Consider the following 24,129-nt stretch of genomic DNA (forward strand, 5'->3'; position numbering starts at 1 on the left):
TTCGTTTGATTAATTTCACTTACCATTCGCGTTATCCAAGGCTTGGAGGGATGCAAAGTACGCCTGATTATGGACGGTTCTCGGATTAAGATCGAGATACTCAACACCATCTTCTAGCATACGCTCCCAATGGCTAGTTAGTTCCTTGAACGATGGTCGCATGCTAGGTTCTTGATGCCAACAGGATACCATTAGCTTATATCTGAAAAAAAATCTCTTACGTCAATCGAACAACGAAGAAATATGTCCCTTTAGAAGTTATAAAAAAGGAAATTAATGTTCCGCCTGGATAAAGAGAATATATTTTTACGACGAACTGTGAGGAAGTTAACCTACTTTATTTTATGTTGGCATTTTTCCAGAAATGTAGCTTTAGCAGCGATAATTGAAAATATATCATGCACGCATCACACTCGAGGACGAATCATCTCTATAAGCGTGCGCGATGATTATCACTTTACTAATTTAATAACACCTCGGTATGCACTGAGGTTGACTCTTTGCAACCTTGATCTAATCTTCATGAAAATGATGAATATTTCACATATGAAATAAAGTCACGCTAATATAATTGTGAACGTTCTTTGAGAATAATTACAAACGAATTCCCTTCAGTTATGAATATAAATGATTGTCGCATGTAGTTCTAGATTTCATTTCATCAACGTGAAATGGCTAAGTTAATTATGTCAAGTTTACTCGGAAAATATTAAATAAGTTTTGTAGCAAAAATTCTACAGTAAACGATTATAGAAATTAGTTTTAGTTAAATATAATATTCAAAGAGAATTAAACTTTTAAAATAATTAAAAACAGTGGTTTTCTCCTTCATTTTATTTTTCTTTTATAAGAATGCTATGACAAATTGAAAAAAAATGACGCGATCGTTATTAAACACTTACAATTGTTGCGAGCAGTTAGGCGGCTTTTCCATACGGTAGCCGGCCTTCAGCAAATTGTAGAGATTATGTACGTCCACTCCGGGATACGGCGAACTTCCTAACGTGACCAACTCCCACAGGAGCACACCGAAGCTCCAAACGTCCGATTTGCTGGTATACACGTGGTCGGCCAGGGATTCCGGCGCCATCCATTTTACGGGAACTGCGAGCACCAATCGTAAAACCTTGGATAATGCGAAGTACGAGTCCGGCGAGTCATTAAAGGTGTTTTTCTCGCGAATCCGCCGAGTGAATTACGAGCGGATTACGCTCGGTCGCGGTTGAATTAGCGTCGTTAGTATCAGGTTAAACTGGTATTACTTGCGGCTTTTGCACTATTGCACTGACTCTTTCCAATGCTGATTTATAACACATTTTTGCATTTTATCTATATGCATTTTTTTAACGAGTTACAAAAATCTATCATTGTATTATTTGTGTATATTATATTGATAAGTTAATTTCATATACATTTGTTATTTTTTTTAGAATAAATATTAATGAAACTATAGTTAAGACATTGCTAGCGTTGCTTCAAAATGCTATTTTAGTGATGAAATGTAAAGGAAAGTTTGCAAATTTTGACAAGTATTAATTAATAAATGATCTTACCTCTTCCTTTGCTCCGTTTCAAGTACGCATCGTCCTCGTATACATCGCGAGTTAGACCGAAATCCGAAATCTTACAGACTTTACCAGTTGCGAGCAATACATTCCTTGCTGCAAGGTCCCGATGCACTAACTGCAATAAAAGAGAAAATTTTGATCAATTGCTAATTACTTGATCAAGTTGAGAAACATTTCGTGACTTCTTTCATTTTCTTTCTATACAGAAATTTCAAACATTATTGACGTTTATATATAATTAATAATTATGTATAATTTCAAGACTTTTAAATATTTTTTGAAATAATAAGTTAAATAATTTGAAATATTAAATATCTTAAAGAGAAATATTTTCTCGTACCTTAATATCGGCGAGATATGCCATTCCTTTGCTTATTTGCCACGCAAACGAGAGAATATCCCGTGGTGTTATAATACAATTCGATGTATTATTTTCGCTGCATTGTGATTCTTCGCCGGTGTTAATCGACGAAAGCAGAAACGTCGAACCACAAATTCTGTTTTCCGACTCTAAGTGCCGACTGCGCCTCAGATAATTCCTGAAATTTTATAAATTTATCCTATAAACCGCAAACAATATCCGGAAAACTTGTCCAATAATCTGTCCATTCCTGAGAGATTGGATTGCAATAGCGGTGAGTCTTGGCACGTGCTGCATCCGCGGAAAAATTTAATTACCGAGTGCAACTGGTTTCCTAAAGGTTATTGTCCCGCAATGGTGGCGAATTCCACGTACGATGAAATTCCGTAACGCGGTAAATTCTCGAAATTATTTCTGCGTTTATAAGTCGGTCACTTCTTCGTTATACATCATTCATTTGGATGTATATATGGGCATTTCTAGACAACGTTGAGAAACGAAACGAAATAAAATTGTGCAATTATCATTTATACAATAATTGCTGAATTGCAACAAATGATAAGTTTTAATATCCATATACTATTTAATTATTCGTGAATTACATATTTCTCTTTCGTAATGTAAGAAAGAATTTTTCTTTTAAATTACAACAGAGAAATATTTTCTGCTAATTTTTTATACTTTAATAATACATATTTAATTAATTTCTTAAATTCCATTAATTAATTTCTCTCTCTATGAAAAATTCTTTAAGACACAAATAATTACATAATTATTACAATTACGAGAGATAAAGCTAAGCCAATTTAATTAATTTCTTAAATTTCATTAATTAATTTTTCTCTCTATAAAAAATTCTTTAAGACACTTACAAATAATTACATAATTATTACAATTACGAGAGATGAAGCTAAGCCAATTTTGGTATGAATCGCGTCGAATCGCTTCCAGTCGATTAGTAGGTCTCTTATCGATAAGACCAGAAGTTCGTGAAACGGAAGGGTCATGCATAATGTCAGAACAATCGGCGAATATATCACGGCGCGTACTTACCGCAAGGAGCCGAATTCGGCGAATTCGATGATGAGGTAGACAGGCGCGCCTGGTGGCGTCGTGCAGGCGCCCAGCAGTCGGATCACGTTCGGATGCTGCGCTTCCTTCAGCAGCTGGTATTCCGACAGCAGATCCGCCAACTCGGAGGCACACGCGTCCTCCTTTAGCGTTTTCACCGCGACGGTCGTGGGGCCGGGCATTCCGCCGATGTTCATGGCTTTGGCGCGCAAAACGCGTCCGAACTCACCCTCGCCCAAGACTTGCTCGATCTTCAGAAGCGATCGGGAAAATTCCCATTTCGGATCCGGCTGAAATTTCACACATTTCCCAAATCGAATATTTCTATAATTCAGTTACATTTTTTTTACATATACAAGTTTATTAATTAACAATTTTGATTTTATTTGATTTAATTTTGTCCCATTAGACAAATTATCAAACATTGATAGCTTAACGTTAACGTGACACGTATAATCTAATGTGCAACTTTCATTTATTTATATTTCGTTACATTCATTGATTATATTGTTTGTCTGTTCTGACTTTTGCATGGCTTTCTACAACACGGTGCACAATTCTAAAGAATCTTGAATAAAGATAGCGGGTGTAAGCATTAATAAATCCTTTCGTGCCAGTTACGATAAAAGCTCTGCTCTCTCTAATCCGACGTTCCGCCTCGCTGAAACATGTTTCCACGTTCGTGTCAAACGATATCTGCGTATTTACTTCGCTTGAGCTGCTCTGCAAAGGACGTGGATATCCAATTAAACGATGTTTCGGTAATGATAATAGGATCACGTGGTTAATAGGAGATACCGCTCCGAATTAGCATAGCTACCACGAATTAATGCGCTACAAGATTTACTGAGAATTTCATTACAAGATCTCGTAATTAAACATTCTTAATCCATATTCATTATTTCACGGGGATTTGATTTTATGTCAATAAACGATGCGTAAATTGCTAAAAGGTCATATTTAACAGAAAATATGACGCAAGGATGGATATTTCTCGTATTCCGCTTCACATCTCTTGCACAAGAAACCGATATCGGAAGATTTTCGCTTGCGTCAATACGATCAAACTTCTTACAGGATATCTTTCGATGTATTTTTGATACATAAATTTTATAAGCCTCTTACGAAACTAGCGTTATTTTTGATATTTTCATATTTCCTCTCGCTGTAAAATGATAATAAAATTTTTTTTACGATTAGTATTGTGCTTATTATATGGTTTTTTTGATATAATTTTTAAATAAGCATAAGATCGTTGAAAAATAGCGCAACTTTATAAGGTAATTTGGACTTTTACGATTCAATGATTTCGAGAAGGATTTAGTATATTTAGTATATCACGCTTGATGTATGTAAACAAGAAGATAATATAATCAAGTTATAGTGAAAGTAAACAATTAATCAAGACTAAACGCGTAGAACAATTTTATAACAATAAAAATTAATTCTTAATTGAAGTAGATTAATATTGACTCGATCAGATTCTATTAGTAATAAAATAATTCTCCCCTAAAGTTTGATAATGAAATTAATATTACGTATAGAAGCTAGATGGATTTAGGTGTACATCACAAAAGACTTTACGTGCCTCACAAACCCACTGTTCACTGAATCGCTCATGCCATGTTAAAGTCACCTTAGTTCCGACTTCATCGAATAAAAGCGACGACTTTATCTCGTTGGTGTCGCTTCAAGGAGAACGCACATCCCACAAAGAATAGAAATATCGCGAATTCTCTCAACCGACATTTCACTGCTTTTCTATCTTCTTCATCGACATTTTTGTCGCTCTTTCATTCGATTGTAGATGCCTCCGGGCAAAGGAATGCGCTCACACCTCTTTGTTGACTCAAGACATGAGAAAAAAGTTTTCTTTCTTTCCCTCTCTCTTTTTGTAAGAAATATCTCATGAATTCAAAAACTTTAAATATTATTAGCTAAATTAAATTATAAATAATAAATATATATAAAATAAATTTGATATATTAATTTTATTTAAACTATATCTTGTAGTTTATAATTCTTCTTTGTTTAATATTTGTTTTTTTTTTGCGATTTTTGAAGAAGTTGCAATGAAACTTGCAATATCTTCTGACTTTAAAGAAAAAAAGAAAAATTCTCTTTGAATGAAATTTTTATTAACTAAGTAAGTCTTCACAGAATAAGCAAAAATTAGTATAGTATATAAAGATTTAGATTTTAAGAGGATTTTAATTCTCTGAGAAAAATTTGCAGCGACTCTAATAATTTCAAACATCGTTAATTAACCAAAAATAATCGTATAATTATACCAAAAATTTCGAGAATTGTTCCGAGATGTGGGAGAGATGCGACGAATTGTACTTTAATTTCGAAGTAATTTCCGAAGCAAATACGAGCGATGCTAAAAAGTTTTCACTAATAGTGAGCGCAGCTGTTGAGGCTCTTTTGCATATTTCGTTCAACCTAATTTACCGGTCTCTACGTGTCAGGGTTGTTATTCGTCGCGAGAGGCACGCAATAAAACGAGCGATTGTTCGAGATAACGAAAATCATCAGCGAAGCGAGAAACGACGAAATGGGAAACCATTCGCTTTTCAGCTTTCGAAAAGTAGTAAAACGGCGACTTCTTTCGTATCACTATTGACACAGTTCCGAAGAATCCGTAGAGTCACATTCACTTCAAAATAATGTCCACGAATTTCCAAATTCTCAAGATTTATGAGACTCCGAATTTTTCAACATTTCCAAGATTTTCAAAGAAGACCTTTGGATTAAGCTTTAGACTCCAACAATCTTAAATTTCCTTTTCTCTCGGCAATCTGCACGGATATATTCTCACGATGTCTCGCGATATCTAAGAGCGATCCTTTTGAGAAGATACGATGGGTGGCTTTGCAAAACGCTCGTCTTCCATGTTTCTTAGAGATGCGATCAGATGATCAATGGGATTAGGAGACAAATATTCCGGATGAACTTGAGCACGTAGCTCGACCGAGTTTCCGAGTTTGCGTTTAGACTGTAGGAGGCAACCTCTTTATAGTTTCGTGTTTCTTCGTGCGGAAAGCTGAGGGAGCTTACGCGCTTTAGTATGTCGTTGCTTATGCGGGATTATGCAGCTGCACGCACATATGATATATCACGTAGGCGACCGCAAATCGTGTTGCGCAATTAGACACAGGTGCACAAAACAGGCGAACTTTTACGATTCTTCTTTACGAAAAGAGAATTTATATTAAAAACATATATAATAGTAAGGATTTTTATTCCTCCCTAAAATTCTTTCACAAAAAAATTTATTAATGAGTTAAGAATTATCTTAGTTGATATAAAATTTAGAGTGGCTTTATTAAAAAATTATAATAAAAAATTTATTTCTTGAATTAATATGTTAAAAGAATTATAAAGTCTCTCCTCTTTGTTCATTTCCTATTTTTTTTTATTTCAAGTGTATACATATATATAATATGGCTTTGAAAAAGAAAAGGTCATCTTGTAGAAAATCTTTTCGTTTCTAAGGGGTGTTAAAATAATAATTTATCTTTTGAATATTTAATAAAGTAAGATGGAAAACTTTCAAATTGCGAGATTAACAATAATCCACTTGTTTAAGGCATATCGCGCATAGATATAATTGATCTGCCAAATAATTTTATTACTATATTAAAGAGCTATTAAGAACGTAACATTCTTTTTGTCCCGCATCATCCAATGAAAAGTTTCAACTCTCTGCCGCGACTAGATTAACGTCGACGTTAAAGTAATAAGAAAGTTTCTGCAACTTTGTAGATAACATCGATCGAAAGAATAATATAGCGGCGTTGAACCGCAATAATTTCAGCAAGCTCAATTTTCACTTCTATAAACACGAAAGTACTAAAGTATACATATTGCCGATTAGCATGCTTCTATTATCACGAATAAACATTTTCGTATATGTTTCGTACAAATTTAAAGCATGTACAATAAATAGTGATTTTATACCATAGAAATTTCTCAAACTTTTGGGAATATATGTATAACTTTTAATCAAAAATTGATTTAAAACAAAAATAAAATAAGTTCACATATATGCTTTTACCTTTTTCTTGCATTTAAGTTTTTACAAATTTTTGATCGATATGATTGCAAATAATCGATAAGATAAATATTTTACCGGGCACGTCTTGGGTAGTAATAGATGACGATTCGTCGCGGTGAAGGTGTCCAGACCGATTAGAAGACCATCGCCACGATCGATGTAGTCGGATGGCAAAATACCAATACCATTTGCCGCATCGTCCACTCTGTGTTTGCATTCTCGTCGAGCGCCCTTCGTCGCCATCCTGGAATTCAGACCATTGCGATGCGGAAGATGAGGTATGTTGGCTCACCACATTTTGGTTTATGGTGTGAAATGAGGTAACTTGGCCTTAAGTTAATTGTGCCATTATCAATATAGAAGCGTAAATTAATTCAGAATTCTCTAGGAAATAATTATAGGCACATTACAGAAGAATAATTATTTTTTATTAATAAATATTTCAGTGAAAAGAATGCAAAAAAATGATTGCATATATTTTAAAATATCGCAGGATAAAATATACCGTGTTCTCTCCTCCTCTCGCGTGTCGATTAAGTTATTTCAAAATGTATTAATGCAGGTCAGCAGAAGTTGGACTATTGTGGTCACTACTTACTTTAGGAGAGAAATTCTAATAGACATTGACCCAAATTCAAAAGTTTCGAGCTTACTACGGCTAGCGAATTTATATCGCCTACACAAGATGAGAGTAGCGTCCGTAATTGCTAACATTAATTCGATATAGGAATTTATTTGGACAAATGGAATGTGTTAATTTTTTAGATATATGGATATATATCTCTTCCCTTCACAGTTAGTTATCTCTAATTTTAAATTGTTGTATGTTATATATATTCTCTCTCTATCGGAGCTTGGATGACGTTTTAATGCCTTTTATTCTGATATTAATAAATATGCATCAATTTTCACATATTCAAATTTGCTTTATATCTAAAGTTAAATGATAAATGTTACGCTATAAAAAATAACTACATAAAATACACATATTTAAATTTTATAAAAAAATAAAAGATAAAGATAGCTGATTTGCAAGCTGTGAAAACATGTGTAAAGTTACGTGCAGGTGTAATATGCATATCAGTCGAAACTTCCGCAATTTTGTTCTATGCAAGAATTTCCGCCAACAGGTTCGGCTCTACTTTCTGATAAGTTAAGCAAATATATTCTTTTCTCTTGTGAAAAATTCTTTCAATCTATATTTCTGCAATAAATTATCTGTCTGTCAGAAAGTTATAAAGTTAGAAAATATATCAAATACTTCGTGAAAGCGATGCAAATTTTCAAATAGAATTTATAGCAAGGTGTAAAAGGTACGATAAGTTTATCTCACAGACAACAATCGAAATTTTATGAACTATCGATTTATGTTATCAGCGCATCTGATATTTGCATGACATTTTAATATTCTTTTTATAACGAAAATAATAAATATATATTAATCTATTCATGTTTAAATTGCACAAAATTCTATGTATTTTCTATATTTCGTAAAGTTGAATTAAGTAAATCATGCTCAAAATCCTAGTTAACCGCGAAATTTGTAATGTCCTTAATTCCTTGTAAACATGAGACTCGAGTTGATAAGCTCCGTATAAGCCACTGGTCCAGAAACGATAGTTCACTAAATCTTTCTAAGATCCACATGTGGACTAAAAATATTTCTAACAAAATATTGTCACAATTAGAATTTAATAATTAAGAATATATTTCTAAATAAAGAAAAACATGTGTTATTTAGTTTTGTAAAAAAGAATAAAAATATGAAAAAAAGGTATATTTAAATAATTTTCTAATTAGATGACTTAAAAATGTGATTATCTGATTTTTGATGATGTTGCGTAATACTTTGAAGTCGTATTAAAAAGATAACTTTGTTATCCTATCTTATTGATTTTTTCTGACTTCTTACCTGTATCTCCATGTAATGAATGAGCCCACAATCACGATCAGAACAAACAGACTAGCTCCAATGACGCCTATCATGCAGGTTGGACCGCATGGCCCGCTAGACGCTATAAAAACGTAAAGGACAAAGATTAATAATGCTCAATGAAGTGAAAAAGCAGGCTCTTTCATATAAAATCACAAATAATAAAAGATTATTATTTCAAGCTTTTCCTCTAGTCATTAAAAATAGTTTGAAATGGACTTTAAATGTTTTAAACATAATTTAAACCTTTCAATTTCAATATCTACAATCACTACAAATAATTAACTGTACATATGCTTATCACTGATTGCTCTTCTCTCTTATTATTATGATTCAATACTGCTTAAACACGCGACAAACCTTTACGCGCGCCCGACACGAGAATCTCGTCTTTCCGATCCCGTGATTTTCTGGGTCGTTCTTCCTTAGCACCGGGCACGTTATTTCCTTGTGGAAAAGCAGGTATATTGCAAGTGCATTTCAGGTTGTCGTCACAGGCACAAGTTCTTAAACCGTTCTTCATGCCACGGCCGCTCTGGTTTGCATCGCCAAAGTGAATGTCTTCTAAAAAACGCGAACACGATCACTCGCACAGATCGATCGAGTGCCTCTCGGAGGCAAACATAGTAATCCTTCTTCAATGATCCTTAAATCTCTTTCGATTAGACGCGACTGTGACGACGATAACGCGAAATCCCTTTAAATCGAAAGCTTTTGTCCTTAAATCTAAGGATCCAAACATGATTATATTGTTTAGGAGAATCTTCTCATATATATATTTCGAATTCTCTAATATACTATTTATTAGAAATATATATAGAAATATTTTAAAATTTATAAAATACAAATCTTTTTGTCTTTTAAAAGCATTTCAGTTATTGTTACGAATTTTTTACTATATTTTTTTTACGATACTAGCGCGATGTAACGTAACGGTGATATTGTGATGTTTTGACAGTCCCGGCTTTACTGCATTATGTGATCGACGAATTAACGCATATGTGACTCACCTTTGTCGACGCAGTCTTGCGGACATATATGCGGATGCATGTTCTCCAGCTCGTCACATTCGTTGTCCGGGCAGTACGTCAGGTCCGGCGAACAGGTGTGATAAGACTCCGACATTTGATAGATGTCATTGGTTCGATTGTTCTTATTGCCTCTCCAAACGCATTGCCCGACAAAACTGTCCTTGCTACGCACAAATTCATTAAAGTCTAATTATGATTGCGCGTGACGCCGGGTAATTTACGTAAAATTGTTTCCTCGAAAATGATTAGACGTAACTTTTACGGACCACTTTATATCGATGAGAAAATAATTGTCACAAATTTATGCACATTTTATCTTTTAATGTTATATTATACATTATTTTATTATTATAATTAAGCTTTAAACTTTTTCACTGACTACATTAAATTTCATTAAGGCATTATTAAAAAAGAGAAATATAAATGCTTGATTTATTAAAATTAATAAATGTATTTATTAAAAATAATACAAATAATAAAAAGAGAAAAGGGAAGAAATTAAATAAGTAATAAAAAAGTGCATCATAAAAATGACGATAAGAAATGTTTTATGAGTGTCTCTTAGATAAAGAAATTTCAATAATAAACGATGTCTGGAAATTGAAATATCAAATTACATTGGCATATTCAAGAAACGGAGAACGAGAACAGTAAAATGTGAACAGAAAATAATAACTATTTTTTTTATAACAACAGTAAAAGGAAAAAGAGGAAGGATAAAAAACGAACTGTCAATTACTGCCTTTTACTTTATCATATCAGAAAGCGATAGTTGTCGGAAAGAACAGCGAAAACGAGTCAAGTGAAATGAAAGAGAATCCATAAACTTGGACTAGCGTCCGAAATAGTCGTTACGATGAAATTGAGCCTCGTGGGGACGTGACGCTTTTCCGGAAAAGAGAACGAAAGTAATGACAGCCTCTCCCTTCAGCCCATTCTGGAAAATCACCGTTACTTTCAAGATCAATTTGCGCAAGCACAATGCTCCATATCAAAAAAGAGAGATTTCCTTTATATGGAAACGTTACTATCAACCACCATTCTTAATCTTAACTGATATACTTGAAAATTCATTAGTTCATAAATATATTTTTCACTTTTTCTTATATAAGACTTCCTTCACATTTTTCGGAAGAAAAAGGTTAGTGTAAAGACTTTCAGAAAATTCTTGATAAAAATGAAGTGGCATTCCACGCTATTTTCAGTGGCGTGATTATAAAGTAACATGCAACATTTGTTCGCTGGATAGAAAGCACTGCGAAATGCGTTTCTGTTGTTAAAATTTACTAGTAGTGGATTTATATCGCATGAAAATTAAATGGAATGCTTTCCTTGCGCAAAAGAAGAAAATATTTTGAAGAAAGATTCGGAAATATTATAATAATTTTTCGATGACGAAACAATTAAAAGTATGTAATTACAACTTTAAATTAAACTTTAAATATTATTGAGCTTACCAACTGTTGCTTCGTAATTATAATCGTAATTTAATTACTCTGAGACCGGATATTTTGATATTATTTTTTTAATAAACATTATATATATTTAATCAAAATAAATTTATTTTTTAAATAAAGTTTCTATTAAAAATCCTATCAAAGTTCTTACAAAAATTTAAGATAAAGCATTTTTACTTTTAGCATCTATTATTAACAAAGATTTATGCAGTTATATGTTTGAAAATTTTTGTGAACGAATAGTTAGACATACCTGAAGATCCCGCTGGCGAATCCGCAGGACTTTTCGCAATCTTCGCGCGATTTTGCAATCGCGCATGAATGCATTTCTTCCTGAACCAATTGTTTGCACGTGTTAATCTTTGAAGACGACACGTTGACCAGATTTACTCGTAAAATCCTGGACATGTTGCCATTCTCTCCGATCCATTTTAATTTCAGCCTGGTAAACAATCCAATATCGCATCATAATCGCGTAACAAGAAAAGTTGCCCTGGACGAGTCAACTGTGGGTTAGATTATCCATTGAAAATAGCATCAACTTAATTAAAATAGAGATTTTCTCATATTAATAATTAATCTTTCACGCTTATTTCAGTTTCGCAATTTTGTTCGTAAAATCGTAAAAGTTTTGAAAATAAACACTTATTAAAATTTAAATTCACTATATAAATCGTACAGTATCTAAATTTTAACGACTTTATTTTAGTAAAAATATTTAAAATATACATAAGCATATGTATATATAATTCAGACCTTCTAAATGCTCTCTATAAATATAATACGAGCAGTGCCGTAAGTAGCCTTTATTATTTATAAATTTCATAGAGTGAAAACCGAACAATCTCATTCCAAAAGAATGGAATTTTACTTCAAAAGAGTGAGATTCAGTTTTCACTCCAAAAAATTTAGAGAATTGCGTCCGGTGCGAGCTCAACATTTTGCGTCCCCTCCCCCCAAATATTTATAATAAAAAATTGCATTAAGAACGTTTATTTGTTGCAAATAAATATACTCTTATTTATTTTTTTATATGTATATATATTTTTTTAGTTTTTTAAATTATTTTATTTTTATTATATGTATACATATATGTCATATTTATCATTCTTAACATATTCATTATATATTTATTATATTTATAAATTAAAAAATACCAAAACCATAACTTAAATAATTTTTTAAAAATATAAACGTTTTAGCACATGCACATAAATAATCGATATTCATAACTTAAACTAAAAGATCCTTAACTGTAAATAAAGATTCTTTAGTACAAAACGAACAATAAAACATTAAGAAGGGAACATTAAAAAAGAAACAATAAGCATTACAAAATATCAATTATATTATAAGATAATTTTGCGAGTCTATGCACTGAAACTATAGATGCTGTTTGTGCTACGTTTGTCTACGTACGCGCTCTCAAGAAAACAGTTATAAAATGAGATACAGATATATATATATATATATATATTTGTTATTTTATTCTCTTAGATATAACTCTTTACCCATGTTCCTCGTTCATGAATTTAAACTCTATAAATGGCGCGCAGGAAAACGATTCCATACGCTGTCACGGTGAACATTTGGGCTTGAATATATTTTTTCAAACTTTTTAAAAAATTTATCGTATTTTTTTTGTTAATGTAAATTTATCTTGACGGCACCGCCCTAGTTATGGTACTATGAATACGAGTATTCATGTATGTTGTACTGAAGGAAATCGTTCGGGCTATATTTATGCTCGATATTTAAATATGTAATATATTTTTGAATATTTAATATATATCGAACTAGGTCTTGAAATATCTGATTTTGCTTTTTTAAGGTACATTCAAGTGCATAATTATCATTTTATAATTTTTTTTACATAAAATTGATACAAGATATTTTATCTATGGTTTGAATCTTGCATCAGGGCATATCCCGGGAAATATCTGAACGTAATAGCGCCTCGCTGTTTCTCATACAGGAATTATCGGAAATGCTTCGCTCTCGCATGACATTGAGCTATTTAGAACAGATATATGTATAGTAGACGGATGAACTTACTGAACGCTGTTGGGCTCGGATCGCAGCTTAGTTTCGTTGGACACGTAAACGATACCCTCCTGTGGGGTGACGTTGAATGCGTCGGAACCCTGTAGGTTGAAAGTTATCGAGGGATGGGGTTTTGCCGTGGGTTTCGCCACGCGCATGTATCTGGACGAAATCCGGGCTATTTTCACATTCGAGGGATACGAGACTGATTCTCGTTTTGCGATGGATGATGGTGTCGCGATAGTCGAAGCTCGGTGTACCGGACCCGTGAAAGTTAAATTAATGTTCACCTAAGGAGAAAAAAATGCGAATTATATAACCAATCTCTTCTGCTCACAAATTTATTTTAAGTGATATTTTAAGTAAAGGAAAAATAATATATTTACTACTACTTTATTTTTATTTATATATGTGTATATAATTATTTTCCTTTTATTAATTCTTATATTTTTTTATTAAACTGATTTCATGTACAATATAATTTTATATTTTAAAGGAATTCTTACAACGCTGTTATTACATTCTGATTAAGTCGTCATTCTTTATAATATCGTAAAATATAATTATTTTTTAAATATCATTAAAAGAATTTTTTATCATTCTTAAAGGAGTGGTAGATTGTCACGTGAGAAGAAACTTAGAAGATTTGCTAAGACTAGGAAGGCTCTCAAACAATATTTTATCACGGAAAATCGATATTAAAGACCGCGACCGCTGCAGATGCAATTGCCACGTGACGGTTTTTATTAGAATTTATCGTTCGTTCTTCGTGCACTCATGGAACGCCTATAGCGGGAAAAGGCACTTAAACTAATCTTTTCTTAAACGCGCGCGTAGGAACTGCGAATAAATCCATCGTTTAACTTTGTTATTTTGTTGTGTGCAACTCTTTTCTTGTAGAATATATTTGTAATATTAAATTATTTGGAAATTAATTTCGAAAACAAATATATCTATACGTTTCGCACAATTAAAGCAAGATATGACGGACATAATTCAAGTTCATAGAATATTCAATAGATCTCAACATGACCTTAAAGGAGGCAATAAGATCAAGAGGTGAACAAGATCATGGTTAAAGATCATCATTTAACTGTAAGAGAATATCACGTTTCGCGAGGAAAGACAAGATGAGGATCATCGTATATCTAAGATATCGCGACCTGATTTACAGGACATACATAAATCAGAAGCAGGTTGCCCGGCTAGTTGGAAATATCGATGTCAAGATTTATTTTCTCATGTGGTTTCAATTTAAACACCTAGTCGTATGTTACGCGGATGATGTAGGGTATCCATTAAAGGTGCACGACATGCGCGGCTCGAATTAGAATGAATTGCACCCGATTATTATCCGCGTGTTCGCGGATTACGCTCTACAATCATTATCCTCTTTCCGATTAAATATTCAGGATGATGTACGCAATGAAACCGCTATGCGCAAAACTTGCGGCATTTAATATCGTCAAACAGTATATAATAACACGCTAAATAGTAATAACACGTTTACAGAGTGTTTGGTAATTTCAAATTAAATAGAAAAGATTTCCTACCAATAAATGTATTGATTTATTTTAACGAAAATTAAATGCGATTCTTCAATATTTGATTACGTTAAATATTTCTATGGCAAATGATTGCAATCAAAGTTTACTTTTCGCATAAATTTGAAGAATAGAATTGTATTTTATAAGCACGCCAAATAAAATGAAAGAAGAATGTGTAACACTTTCTTTGTAATTGAATAATCTTGCCATTAAATTATTGGAGAAAAAAATAATTTTTGACATTATATTTTGTGATTTCAAACTTCACTAAAGATATATAAAAAGCTTTTTTCGTTTGAAAGAAAAATATATGTAATCATATCTTGTATAAATATTATCTATAAATTTTACTGTGATACACATTTCTATCACGTAGCCAATGAACAAAGTATTTGGAAATGATATTCTGCAATTTTAATGCGAAACAATACGTTTATTCATGCATATTATAACATGTTTTGTAGTTTGCAATTTTCGTTCCTCTCATAATTCATCGAGCGATTCAATCAAATTAGTTCGCGTGAACGAATGACCGATTGTTTTTTCGAGAGACAATATCCGGTATCCGGAATAATATATCTGATCTTCTTTCCGGAGAAGAATCGTTGTTTCGATAGTTAGGAAAAACATTTGAAAGTTGCGTTTTAATGACGATTACATTATTCGAAACAAAGCTCGATAATAAGTGACTTCACCCACGCGCCACTCTCAGATGGTGCTATTTAATCTACGATTAACCGCCTCCACGAAATCAATGCCGCGCCCAAGGAACCTCTAACAAGGCGAGATTTCACCTAATTGTTTAATGACCTCCGATTATACCGCGAAGCGCGCAGGGATTACGGATGCATGGCACACGACTAATGACGACTAATGAGTCGCTTATCTTTTGACTTCCTCGATACAAGTCTAGGTCGATTTCGTTTCGTGCGAATGGAAGATGAGCCGAACGTAAATGGGAGGAAATTTGAAGTTAAGAGACCGCTTACATTAGCGAAATATTGTAATAGTACTTTGAGAGTGCTCTCTATTTAATTAATAAGAAGTGAGGTACTTTCGATAATCATTTTTAACAAGAGAAGAATAAATTGTTTAAATCTGTCACTGGCTAAATTTTACCTTGCAATAATAATTAATCTAATAATCGTGGTTATTAAAAATACTTATATTTCTTGGGTATGAGAATAAAAATAATTGTTCATAGGGGTGAAAGCTTCTCAGAGAAATGAAGCCCTGTAGTAATTTAACTGGTGTCTTTTTGTATATTTGGCCAAGGACTCTTCGCGAGTTATGGGATCAGCATGGCGCACTTTTGCCCCGAGTTTTACTCGCGCAGTTCGTAAATGACATACGGCGGTGAGATATCGGCGGACTCTGCCGATATTATGAGATTTATCGCGACCGGGGTGAACTTTTTTAATCGGACAACAGATTTCCAGCGCAGCATACAGCCCGTATTGTGTTTGTTCATTTCAATGAATCACTAGTGTATTACGAAGAGTACTGATTTGATTTTTCTCTGATGTCAATTTTTAACAAATCATAATATTTTATCAAACAATAAATATTTGATTTTCCTAAAATATTAGGATTAATTTGACTTATTGTCACTTATTAATAAAAATCCAATTTCCTAATCTTTAAATTAATTTAGCACAAAGGAGCGAAGCAAATGGTCAATCCAAAATGTTCGCGATTAAAAAATTGTAAGTAGAGGTATTTAAAACTCTTTGATGTTTAAAGTGGAAAGGGAAATTGCCAGTGCTCTACTGTGCCATTTTACCCAGAATCGGCACTTAACTTGACTTAAGACACTTGGCCACTGTCCTTTGACACTTTTGCAAATGGAGCGAATGTCTCAAGCAGTTTGCCAACGAGTGTCGGCGACGTAGAATCAATACTGACTCACCGAATTTGTCCCGTGTCCTTTGAGAAGAGATTCGTCCGTAACTTGAAGAACTACGTGATACGGCGACTCCGGTAGCAGTGTCTTTTTGGAGTAGATTTCTAAAAAAGGTGTGATAAATTTTCATAAGTGCGAAAGATATATACGCGTTAACATCCATAAGAAATGAATTAAAGTGCGAAATGGAGACACCGTCGAATGAATATTTGATACTCACTAGGAAAAATGGCGGTATAGGGCACCTTATTCGGGTGTCTATGATGTTCGATTGGTAAAGACTCGTAAGTGACGTTCAACGCTTGGGAAGTATCGCCAATTAGGCGAACGCTGTACTTATTAGTAGTCACCGCGTCCGCGTCGCTAAAGATCATGTGGTTATCGTCTATCAATTTGTAGCCCTGAAAAATAATTATTCCTCGTTAAAACGATATTTATTATAATTGATATCTTTATATATATTTTTAATGTCTACCTTATTATTTTCTTATTATTAGCTTTACCGTCTTAGTGATTTTCTTTTTTTATAGGTTTTTAAAATTCTTATTTATTTTCTCGCTATTATCTCAGAAAAACGTACGACTTTAGTTTTATTATATTTTTACAGATTTAAAATTTCGCAAAAAGATACGTGAAAAAATCTTTTAACGTAATTACTTTTTACAATTTTTTTACAACGCCAGACGCTTTCAGTAAGTTTTAAGTATTTTCACTGCACTTAGTGAAACAATGCAGGATTTCGATTAACCGATCGAACTTCGTCCATTAAAGTGTCCAATTACGTTTGAAACTCCTCAGGTGTTTCGGCATCCAGACCTAACAACCATTTCTTCATAGAAACGAGGAAATGAACGAAAAGTAACAGCTGCAAGAGGGTAAAAAGGAGATGTTTGGTAAAGAACTAAAAAAAGCGAGAAAAGGGAAAGACAATTTGACGAGCATTGAAGAATAGGACACCCCGGGGGGTTTAATCAAGATCAGTCCCAGAGGCTGTTTCTCCCTCGTATATCTCATCATCCTCGCATGTCTTTTGTGGCATCCATTGCACTTGGCGTTTCCTTTTTATTATGCGCGTCACTCGCAAAGCAACGCGGTAATTACGCGAACAATGAGAGCTTGATTAAGTCTCGTTTCCGACGCGGCGACATTGCAGTTAAAAAATGAGATTCATTCATAGCAAACACTGAAATTCGCCAAACATAATACCACAAAACGTTGGATATGTTATGCAAAAAAATAAGAACATTTGGAATTATCTGCGCGAAATGTTGAGATACAATAATATGACAACCTTTGTTTTTATATTAATAATTAAACAAGAGGAAATATTTTTTTGAATCAAGATTTTTTTTATTTAAAGATTTTTTTGCTGATATTTTTTTTGTTTATAATATTTTAATAAAAGATTTCAAAATATAGAGAGAATATCTTTTTTGATTTCTTAATCGTTGTTTATTTTTTTATAAAAATTATTCAAAGTTTAATTTAATCACAATATTTTTCAGAAAAAATGAAATAAATATTAACGGAATCCACGCATTTTAAAACTAAAATCAACCGGATAGGATATAGAGAAATAGTGTCCTTATGCTTGGTAACGATAAATCTGCAAGTTCTTTAGTATCAGGAAGTTACTCGAAATTGTTATAGCGAACATTCATTTAAACACCGTCGATCTTGCTCTTTGATACTGCAAACTTACCTCGGTAAAGTCCGGAAGCGTTATAGAGATGGAAGTGTTGCCTTGCACTGTGGGAGGATTGTCATCTTGATCCAGGATATCGATAGTAAGAATATCCGACTGCACATGCTGCGTCCCAGTCTTTTCCTCCCAAACGACACATTTCACCTCGATCTGAACACGAGGTCCGGGTCCTGGAGAACTGATAGTATCTCGGTCCAACGACGCGTTCGCAAATAACTTACCGTTATCTATGTGAAAATAATCGGTTCCTAAAAAATAAAAACAAATTTTATTTCATTATTTCTGTGGCATGCTTTCAGGTCAACATTAAATGTCATTAAAGCAGTTACATTCTTCATAAAAATAGATTATAATAGCTGGATGTATACAATTCACATAATGTTACTCATTAGCATAAATTTACATAATCGAAGTAATTCCGGGAAAGAGAGAGAACAAAAGAGCAACATTTATCAGATTATTAGATTTATCAAATATGTATAATGGAAAATAATGTCATAGTACAATAACGCTTTCATAACATACAACTTTCATGTACATATAATTAAAATTATGTGTCTCATAATATATGTTAAAAAATTATATATTAAAAAAGATGATTTTTATAATATAAATATTATCTAGATATTAATTAATATTATTAATGTTATACAATAGTAATGCAAACACACAAATAACGACATGTAATGTATGATCTTGTTGTTAATAAAAAGTTAGTTATATAATGGTTATAAAGGCAATATAATCTAAGCTATTATGTTTGCTTTTATATAGAAATTTTGTAGTAATATTTCTCTCTTTCTTTCTCTCTTTTTCTGCTAGATTAAATTTTTTTTGCGAAAACGCCACATTTGAAATATGGCGCTTGCTACATTTTTTCGGCAGCTTCTATTGTATTCAACAGCGGAAAAATAAAATTTAAACCATCACTGAAGAGATTTGGGTCTTTGATGTATGACTCGTCGCACACAAAGAGGATTGCAAGTTCGCGTTGCTACATATTACATCACTGACGGTAACGACGTCTTCAGCGAATTTTAATGACAACAGTTTGTGCCGCTCTAATGGCAGCTTTAACCACACCCGGCAGGATTTATTCATTTTTTATATAAACGTATTATCTTCGGATGATTCCAATCAATCACCGTTTCGTTGTTTTTTCGGCTCTGTCAGTGAAAAATGCTCGATCCTTGACGAAGGATTTATCTCTTGCAAATAGGAACTCGATTTGACGTATGTCACTAAAGGGACGATTCATCAAGACCATTTCAACTAACAAAAAATGAAGATCTTAAGCACGAGAAAAATAAACCTCAGTTCTTCGCAAATCGATTTTACATCACCACGCTAGACACACTTTGGAAATTTGTTTAGAATTTATAGATAAATCGGTTGATAGCAAATAAATGAACTGCGTGGCTTAAAAAGGATTGAGCTGTCACGGGAGATACTTGCCATTTGACAATTCATATCTGCTGACGTTGAATTCGGGACACATATAGCTGTAAGCCTCCGGGCCGAACGTGCCAATCATTGTAATTGGTTGATTCTCATAAATCTTGTAGTTTGATGTGTTCCAGAAGCACATGTCCTGTAACACTCGAAACTATGTGGATCGACGCGCTTCGATGAAATATACTTCGACGCGTTAACCCATCGATGAAAAATTATTTTAATGTTTTACGTAATATAATTAAATCGAATAAATTGAGCAAATTTCGACGACTATTTATAACGTTTTTATATTCACGGATTATCGCGAAATATATTATTATGCAATGTTATCATTATGTATAGATCGGCTTTAATTACTTATGCGCCTGATATGAATTTTAAATAATTGCGACGGTTAAATGGATGAGTTAAATGGATCGTACTCGTGAAAATATTCCGAAAAAATAAAATAAAATAACTTATTGCGATAATTTACCTGTAAGTAGTGCATACAATTGATATTTTCTCCCATTACTGGAACTGGCTTTACTTTCATCTCGAGGTACGCTTTGCTGGAACCTCTTTCGCTCGCTTCGACGATGATAGTACTCTCTTTTAATTAAAAAGACACTATTTTAAGTAAGTTCATATATATATATATATATATATATATATTTTGCGATATCACATTTTAATAAAATTTTCTTGAGATGCACCTACCATCTTGCGGAAGATTCCGCAACACGATCTCGCTTGTATTTTTCTTATAGGCAAACTTCTCTTGCAACCTATTGATGATTCGATACTCGACATCTTGCGGTACAGTAGAATCGTCCCGAAGGGTCCTAAGGTCAATTAATTTGACCTCCGGTAAAATCCTCGTGCCATGTCGAGTTAAATACGGAAATCTTAGAGTGAGATTCGATTGCGGGTAATAGAGTCCTGAAATACAAAGAGAAAAATACATTTGTCAGTTTCTCTTACCGCTGGTCTCTTCTTCTGCAATTTTTCCGAACAGGATTTTCGGATTGCGCCTTAGGCTGACAATCGGATATCGTTTCCCGAGAGTTGTCGCGCTCAAGAACAATGGTTCTACGTTCATAAATCCTCCTCGAAACGAACTCAATGGCTCGCCGGAAACGTAGGAGGGTTCGGCCGAATTTCGGGAAATTGCAAGTGATAGTAATGGCACGTATATATATATAGCGATGCAATAACTCTAGTTTCACCGATTTTGCTAACGATTTTGCGAGCATGTGTCGTGGTTTCTTGGTATTTGTAGAGGAATGTCACGTACAACTCGCAGCTGTTTTCCGTCGTTACCGGGTTAAAAGTTAACAGGTGTAGAGCAGAAACATCATGACAGCGGAACAGTGAAAACATTAAAAATGATGACATTTATTAAAGTATTAATTAATACACAATTATTGGTTTTATTAAATATTTTTTCCAACTTTGAAAACGACGTCTGCAATATGCATTTTCTTTGTCACAGAAGGAATAGTGTTATAAAATATTGCACGGAAAAGATATGTTCTTTTTACAAATAACTTCATTATAATATTATTTGCATTATGAATTTCTTGCGTGCCCGGCCAAGTTCGGTTGATGTTGCATAAAGTGTAAAAAGCATGAAAATAAAATCCGTGGCCAAATGGAAATTCAATTGTGCTGCGAAACCTTGCTTAATGTTTAAATAAACGAAAGCCATTCTCTTTCTCTCTCTCTCTCTCTCTCAGAATCTGATTCTAATTTTGTCGTTTTGTGTGCAGGGATATAAATTGTATCGCGCAGAAAAGTCTATCTTCTTGATGCATATTTCACGACTGCATGAAAAATTGCATTTTTGCCGAAACGCGAATATTCAAACAACAGTTTTTCACACATTTCCCCCACCATTCTTCTTTTCTCAACTGAAATATTACGAAACCAATTTCTCGGAAGAAGCAAATGCGATATCGCATATCTTCGTTCATTCGTGATGCCGCAAGGATTCTTTCTGCAAGCTTTCTCGGGATAAGGACTCCAGTATGCGCATGCAAGTACTGCGTTTTCGAAAGGCTGGAGCGTGTTCAGCCGCAAAAATGTGCTTCGTTGAATAAAATATATCGAGACGATTTAAAGGCCGTCTGGCGCGAGGCATACGAGCATATACGTCGAAGCCGATCGTCTGACGGCTTCCACGTTTCAACTTATTTCGAATGCGCTCTTGAGATCGCCACGTCCGACGAATAAATTATGTCACGGGACTTTTCCTCTCGTGCTCTTTCTGTCACGCGTTATAAATTATATAGAATGATAAGAGTCGCGAGACAAGAAACATTCTTTTTACGTGCAATTTCAGAGATACAGAAAAATATAACAATATGAATGGAAGCCATTTGTTTCGAAACAGCGATCCGCAAGTTTAAAATCTTAAAGCGTATCAATTTTCAAGTAATATGGATGTAAAAAAATTCATGTAGCTCATGACAAATTAAAACTGTTCAAAGTTATCTATAGAATGGATAGAAGAGAATATAAAAGAAATATCAAAATATATATTTTTATTTTTTATAAAATTCAAAATGTTTAACTATATTATACAAAAGATATTGAAACAGATTAATAATTTTAAAACGACGGACATAATCGTTGTAATAAAAAATAGTATTTGATCAATGGTGTTTACACGAGAAACTACAAGAATTGTTCTGATTGTGGTTTCTTATGGTTGAACAATCTCCTTCTCATTCAATGAACGTTTCCAATTTCGAGTGTAACAGACATTCGTCGATAGTCCAAATATTCGATAGAGTTTATATCGATTTGATCGGGTTAAGAACGGTCTGAGATATTCTGTCATCCCTACGGAATAATTATATTACTCTCCTAAGTGCAACTATCGGAGGAAACTTAAGGGATTTGAGAAATAAGATCGCCTTTACATTTTTTACAGCGACTTTGTATTAACAAAATTCTATAAAATAGGATAAGAATATAAAAAATGAATAAAATATTTTGCAAAATATCATTTTTATTTGATATTCCGATTTGAAATCTTTTGCAAAAGTTTTATCATTAATTTCAATGAATTTATTAAATGTATATATACATTTAAATTTTCTTTTTAATACATGTAAATGTGTTATTTTATATTACATAATTATCTATGATCATATAAATCTACCTTTAAAACATTATATTAAAAAATTAAAAATTAGGATTTTGTTCAATAAGCTCTTAAATTCTATCATATTTTTTAGTCACATTTCTTGGTATAATTTTGAACATTCGTTTTTTCCATAAATAGAGGTTAATTAAAGAATTACTGAAAGAACTGTCGCGCAATCCGAAGCTAAGTCGTGGGTTTTAAATTTCAGCTTAATTCCCGCAAAGTGCTCGCCGTGGGGTCACGTTTAAATGCTAAGATACCGATCGGATTATTCGATGGAAGACGGCATTTAATTTCGATATGTACGAAGAGATTCAACGTTGAGAAAGGGAGGGTGTTATCGCGAGGTTTTCTCTCCCGGAACCTTCGCGTGCGGCCAACGTCGTCGGTGGAGAAACAAACCTCCCGCTTGGTGTCAAGGTGAGCGTGCAATCAATATATGCCGAGCGGCTGTTAATTTTAATCCGCAGATCGCGTGTACGGTCTGATACAGACGAAACGATTACGAGCACTTTTACAATCCACCCTTCCACCCACGCAAGTTCCTTGACATATACTGCCTTCGAAAAGTGTCTCTTCGATGCATACCGACAATGCACTAGAACAGTAGCTTCAGTTTAATACTGATCCATTGACATTTTGAGGAAAAGTTTTTTGCAATTAGAAGGTTGAGATAATCAATAATTTTCAAGCCAGAATTCATTAAAAATAAATAGTCTCGTAAAGCAAGCTATACTGCGAAGTAATATAAAATATCTAGATCTTATATTACTTTAAAATTCATACGGATATTATTTAAAATTTTAGATTATTTTAAATTATATACTCAATTTTTTATCTTTAAATTTTTTTAGTAATATAA

At 33.3% G+C, this 24,129-nt stretch overlaps 1 protein-coding gene across 1 annotated transcript in view; it reads right to left on the bottom strand.

Moving 5' to 3' along the window:
• Nucleotides 1-24,129, bottom strand: part of Ret (protein kinase receptor Ret oncogene) — a 53,449-nt gene that overhangs the window by 2,128 nt on the left and 27,192 nt on the right. The window contains exons 3-19 of the mRNA XM_029319765.2: nucleotides 20,834-21,055; nucleotides 20,610-20,725; nucleotides 20,135-20,270; nucleotides 18,677-18,927; nucleotides 17,195-17,375; nucleotides 16,981-17,078; nucleotides 13,537-13,814; nucleotides 11,735-11,923; nucleotides 10,004-10,188; nucleotides 9,354-9,557; nucleotides 8,973-9,075; nucleotides 7,136-7,304; nucleotides 2,983-3,290; nucleotides 1,909-2,107; nucleotides 1,554-1,683; nucleotides 903-1,104; nucleotides 24-202 (exon numbers count right to left, since the gene is read on the bottom strand). Of these exons, the coding sequence (XP_029175598.1) occupies nucleotides 24-202; nucleotides 903-1,104; nucleotides 1,554-1,683; nucleotides 1,909-2,107; nucleotides 2,983-3,290; nucleotides 7,136-7,304; nucleotides 8,973-9,075; nucleotides 9,354-9,557; nucleotides 10,004-10,188; nucleotides 11,735-11,923; nucleotides 13,537-13,814; nucleotides 16,981-17,078; nucleotides 17,195-17,375; nucleotides 18,677-18,927; nucleotides 20,135-20,270; nucleotides 20,610-20,725; nucleotides 20,834-21,055 (3,150 nt within the window). The remainder of the gene's footprint in view (nucleotides 1-23; nucleotides 203-902; nucleotides 1,105-1,553; nucleotides 1,684-1,908; nucleotides 2,108-2,982; nucleotides 3,291-7,135; nucleotides 7,305-8,972; nucleotides 9,076-9,353; nucleotides 9,558-10,003; nucleotides 10,189-11,734; nucleotides 11,924-13,536; nucleotides 13,815-16,980; nucleotides 17,079-17,194; nucleotides 17,376-18,676; nucleotides 18,928-20,134; nucleotides 20,271-20,609; nucleotides 20,726-20,833; nucleotides 21,056-24,129) is intronic.

Source organism: Nylanderia fulva, unplaced genomic scaffold (genome assembly GCF_048542155.1).
Source record: "Nylanderia fulva isolate GAGA-0341 unplaced genomic scaffold, ASM4854215v1 Scaffold20, whole genome shotgun sequence".
Taxonomy (NCBI): Eukaryota; Metazoa; Arthropoda; class Insecta; order Hymenoptera; family Formicidae; genus Nylanderia; species Nylanderia fulva.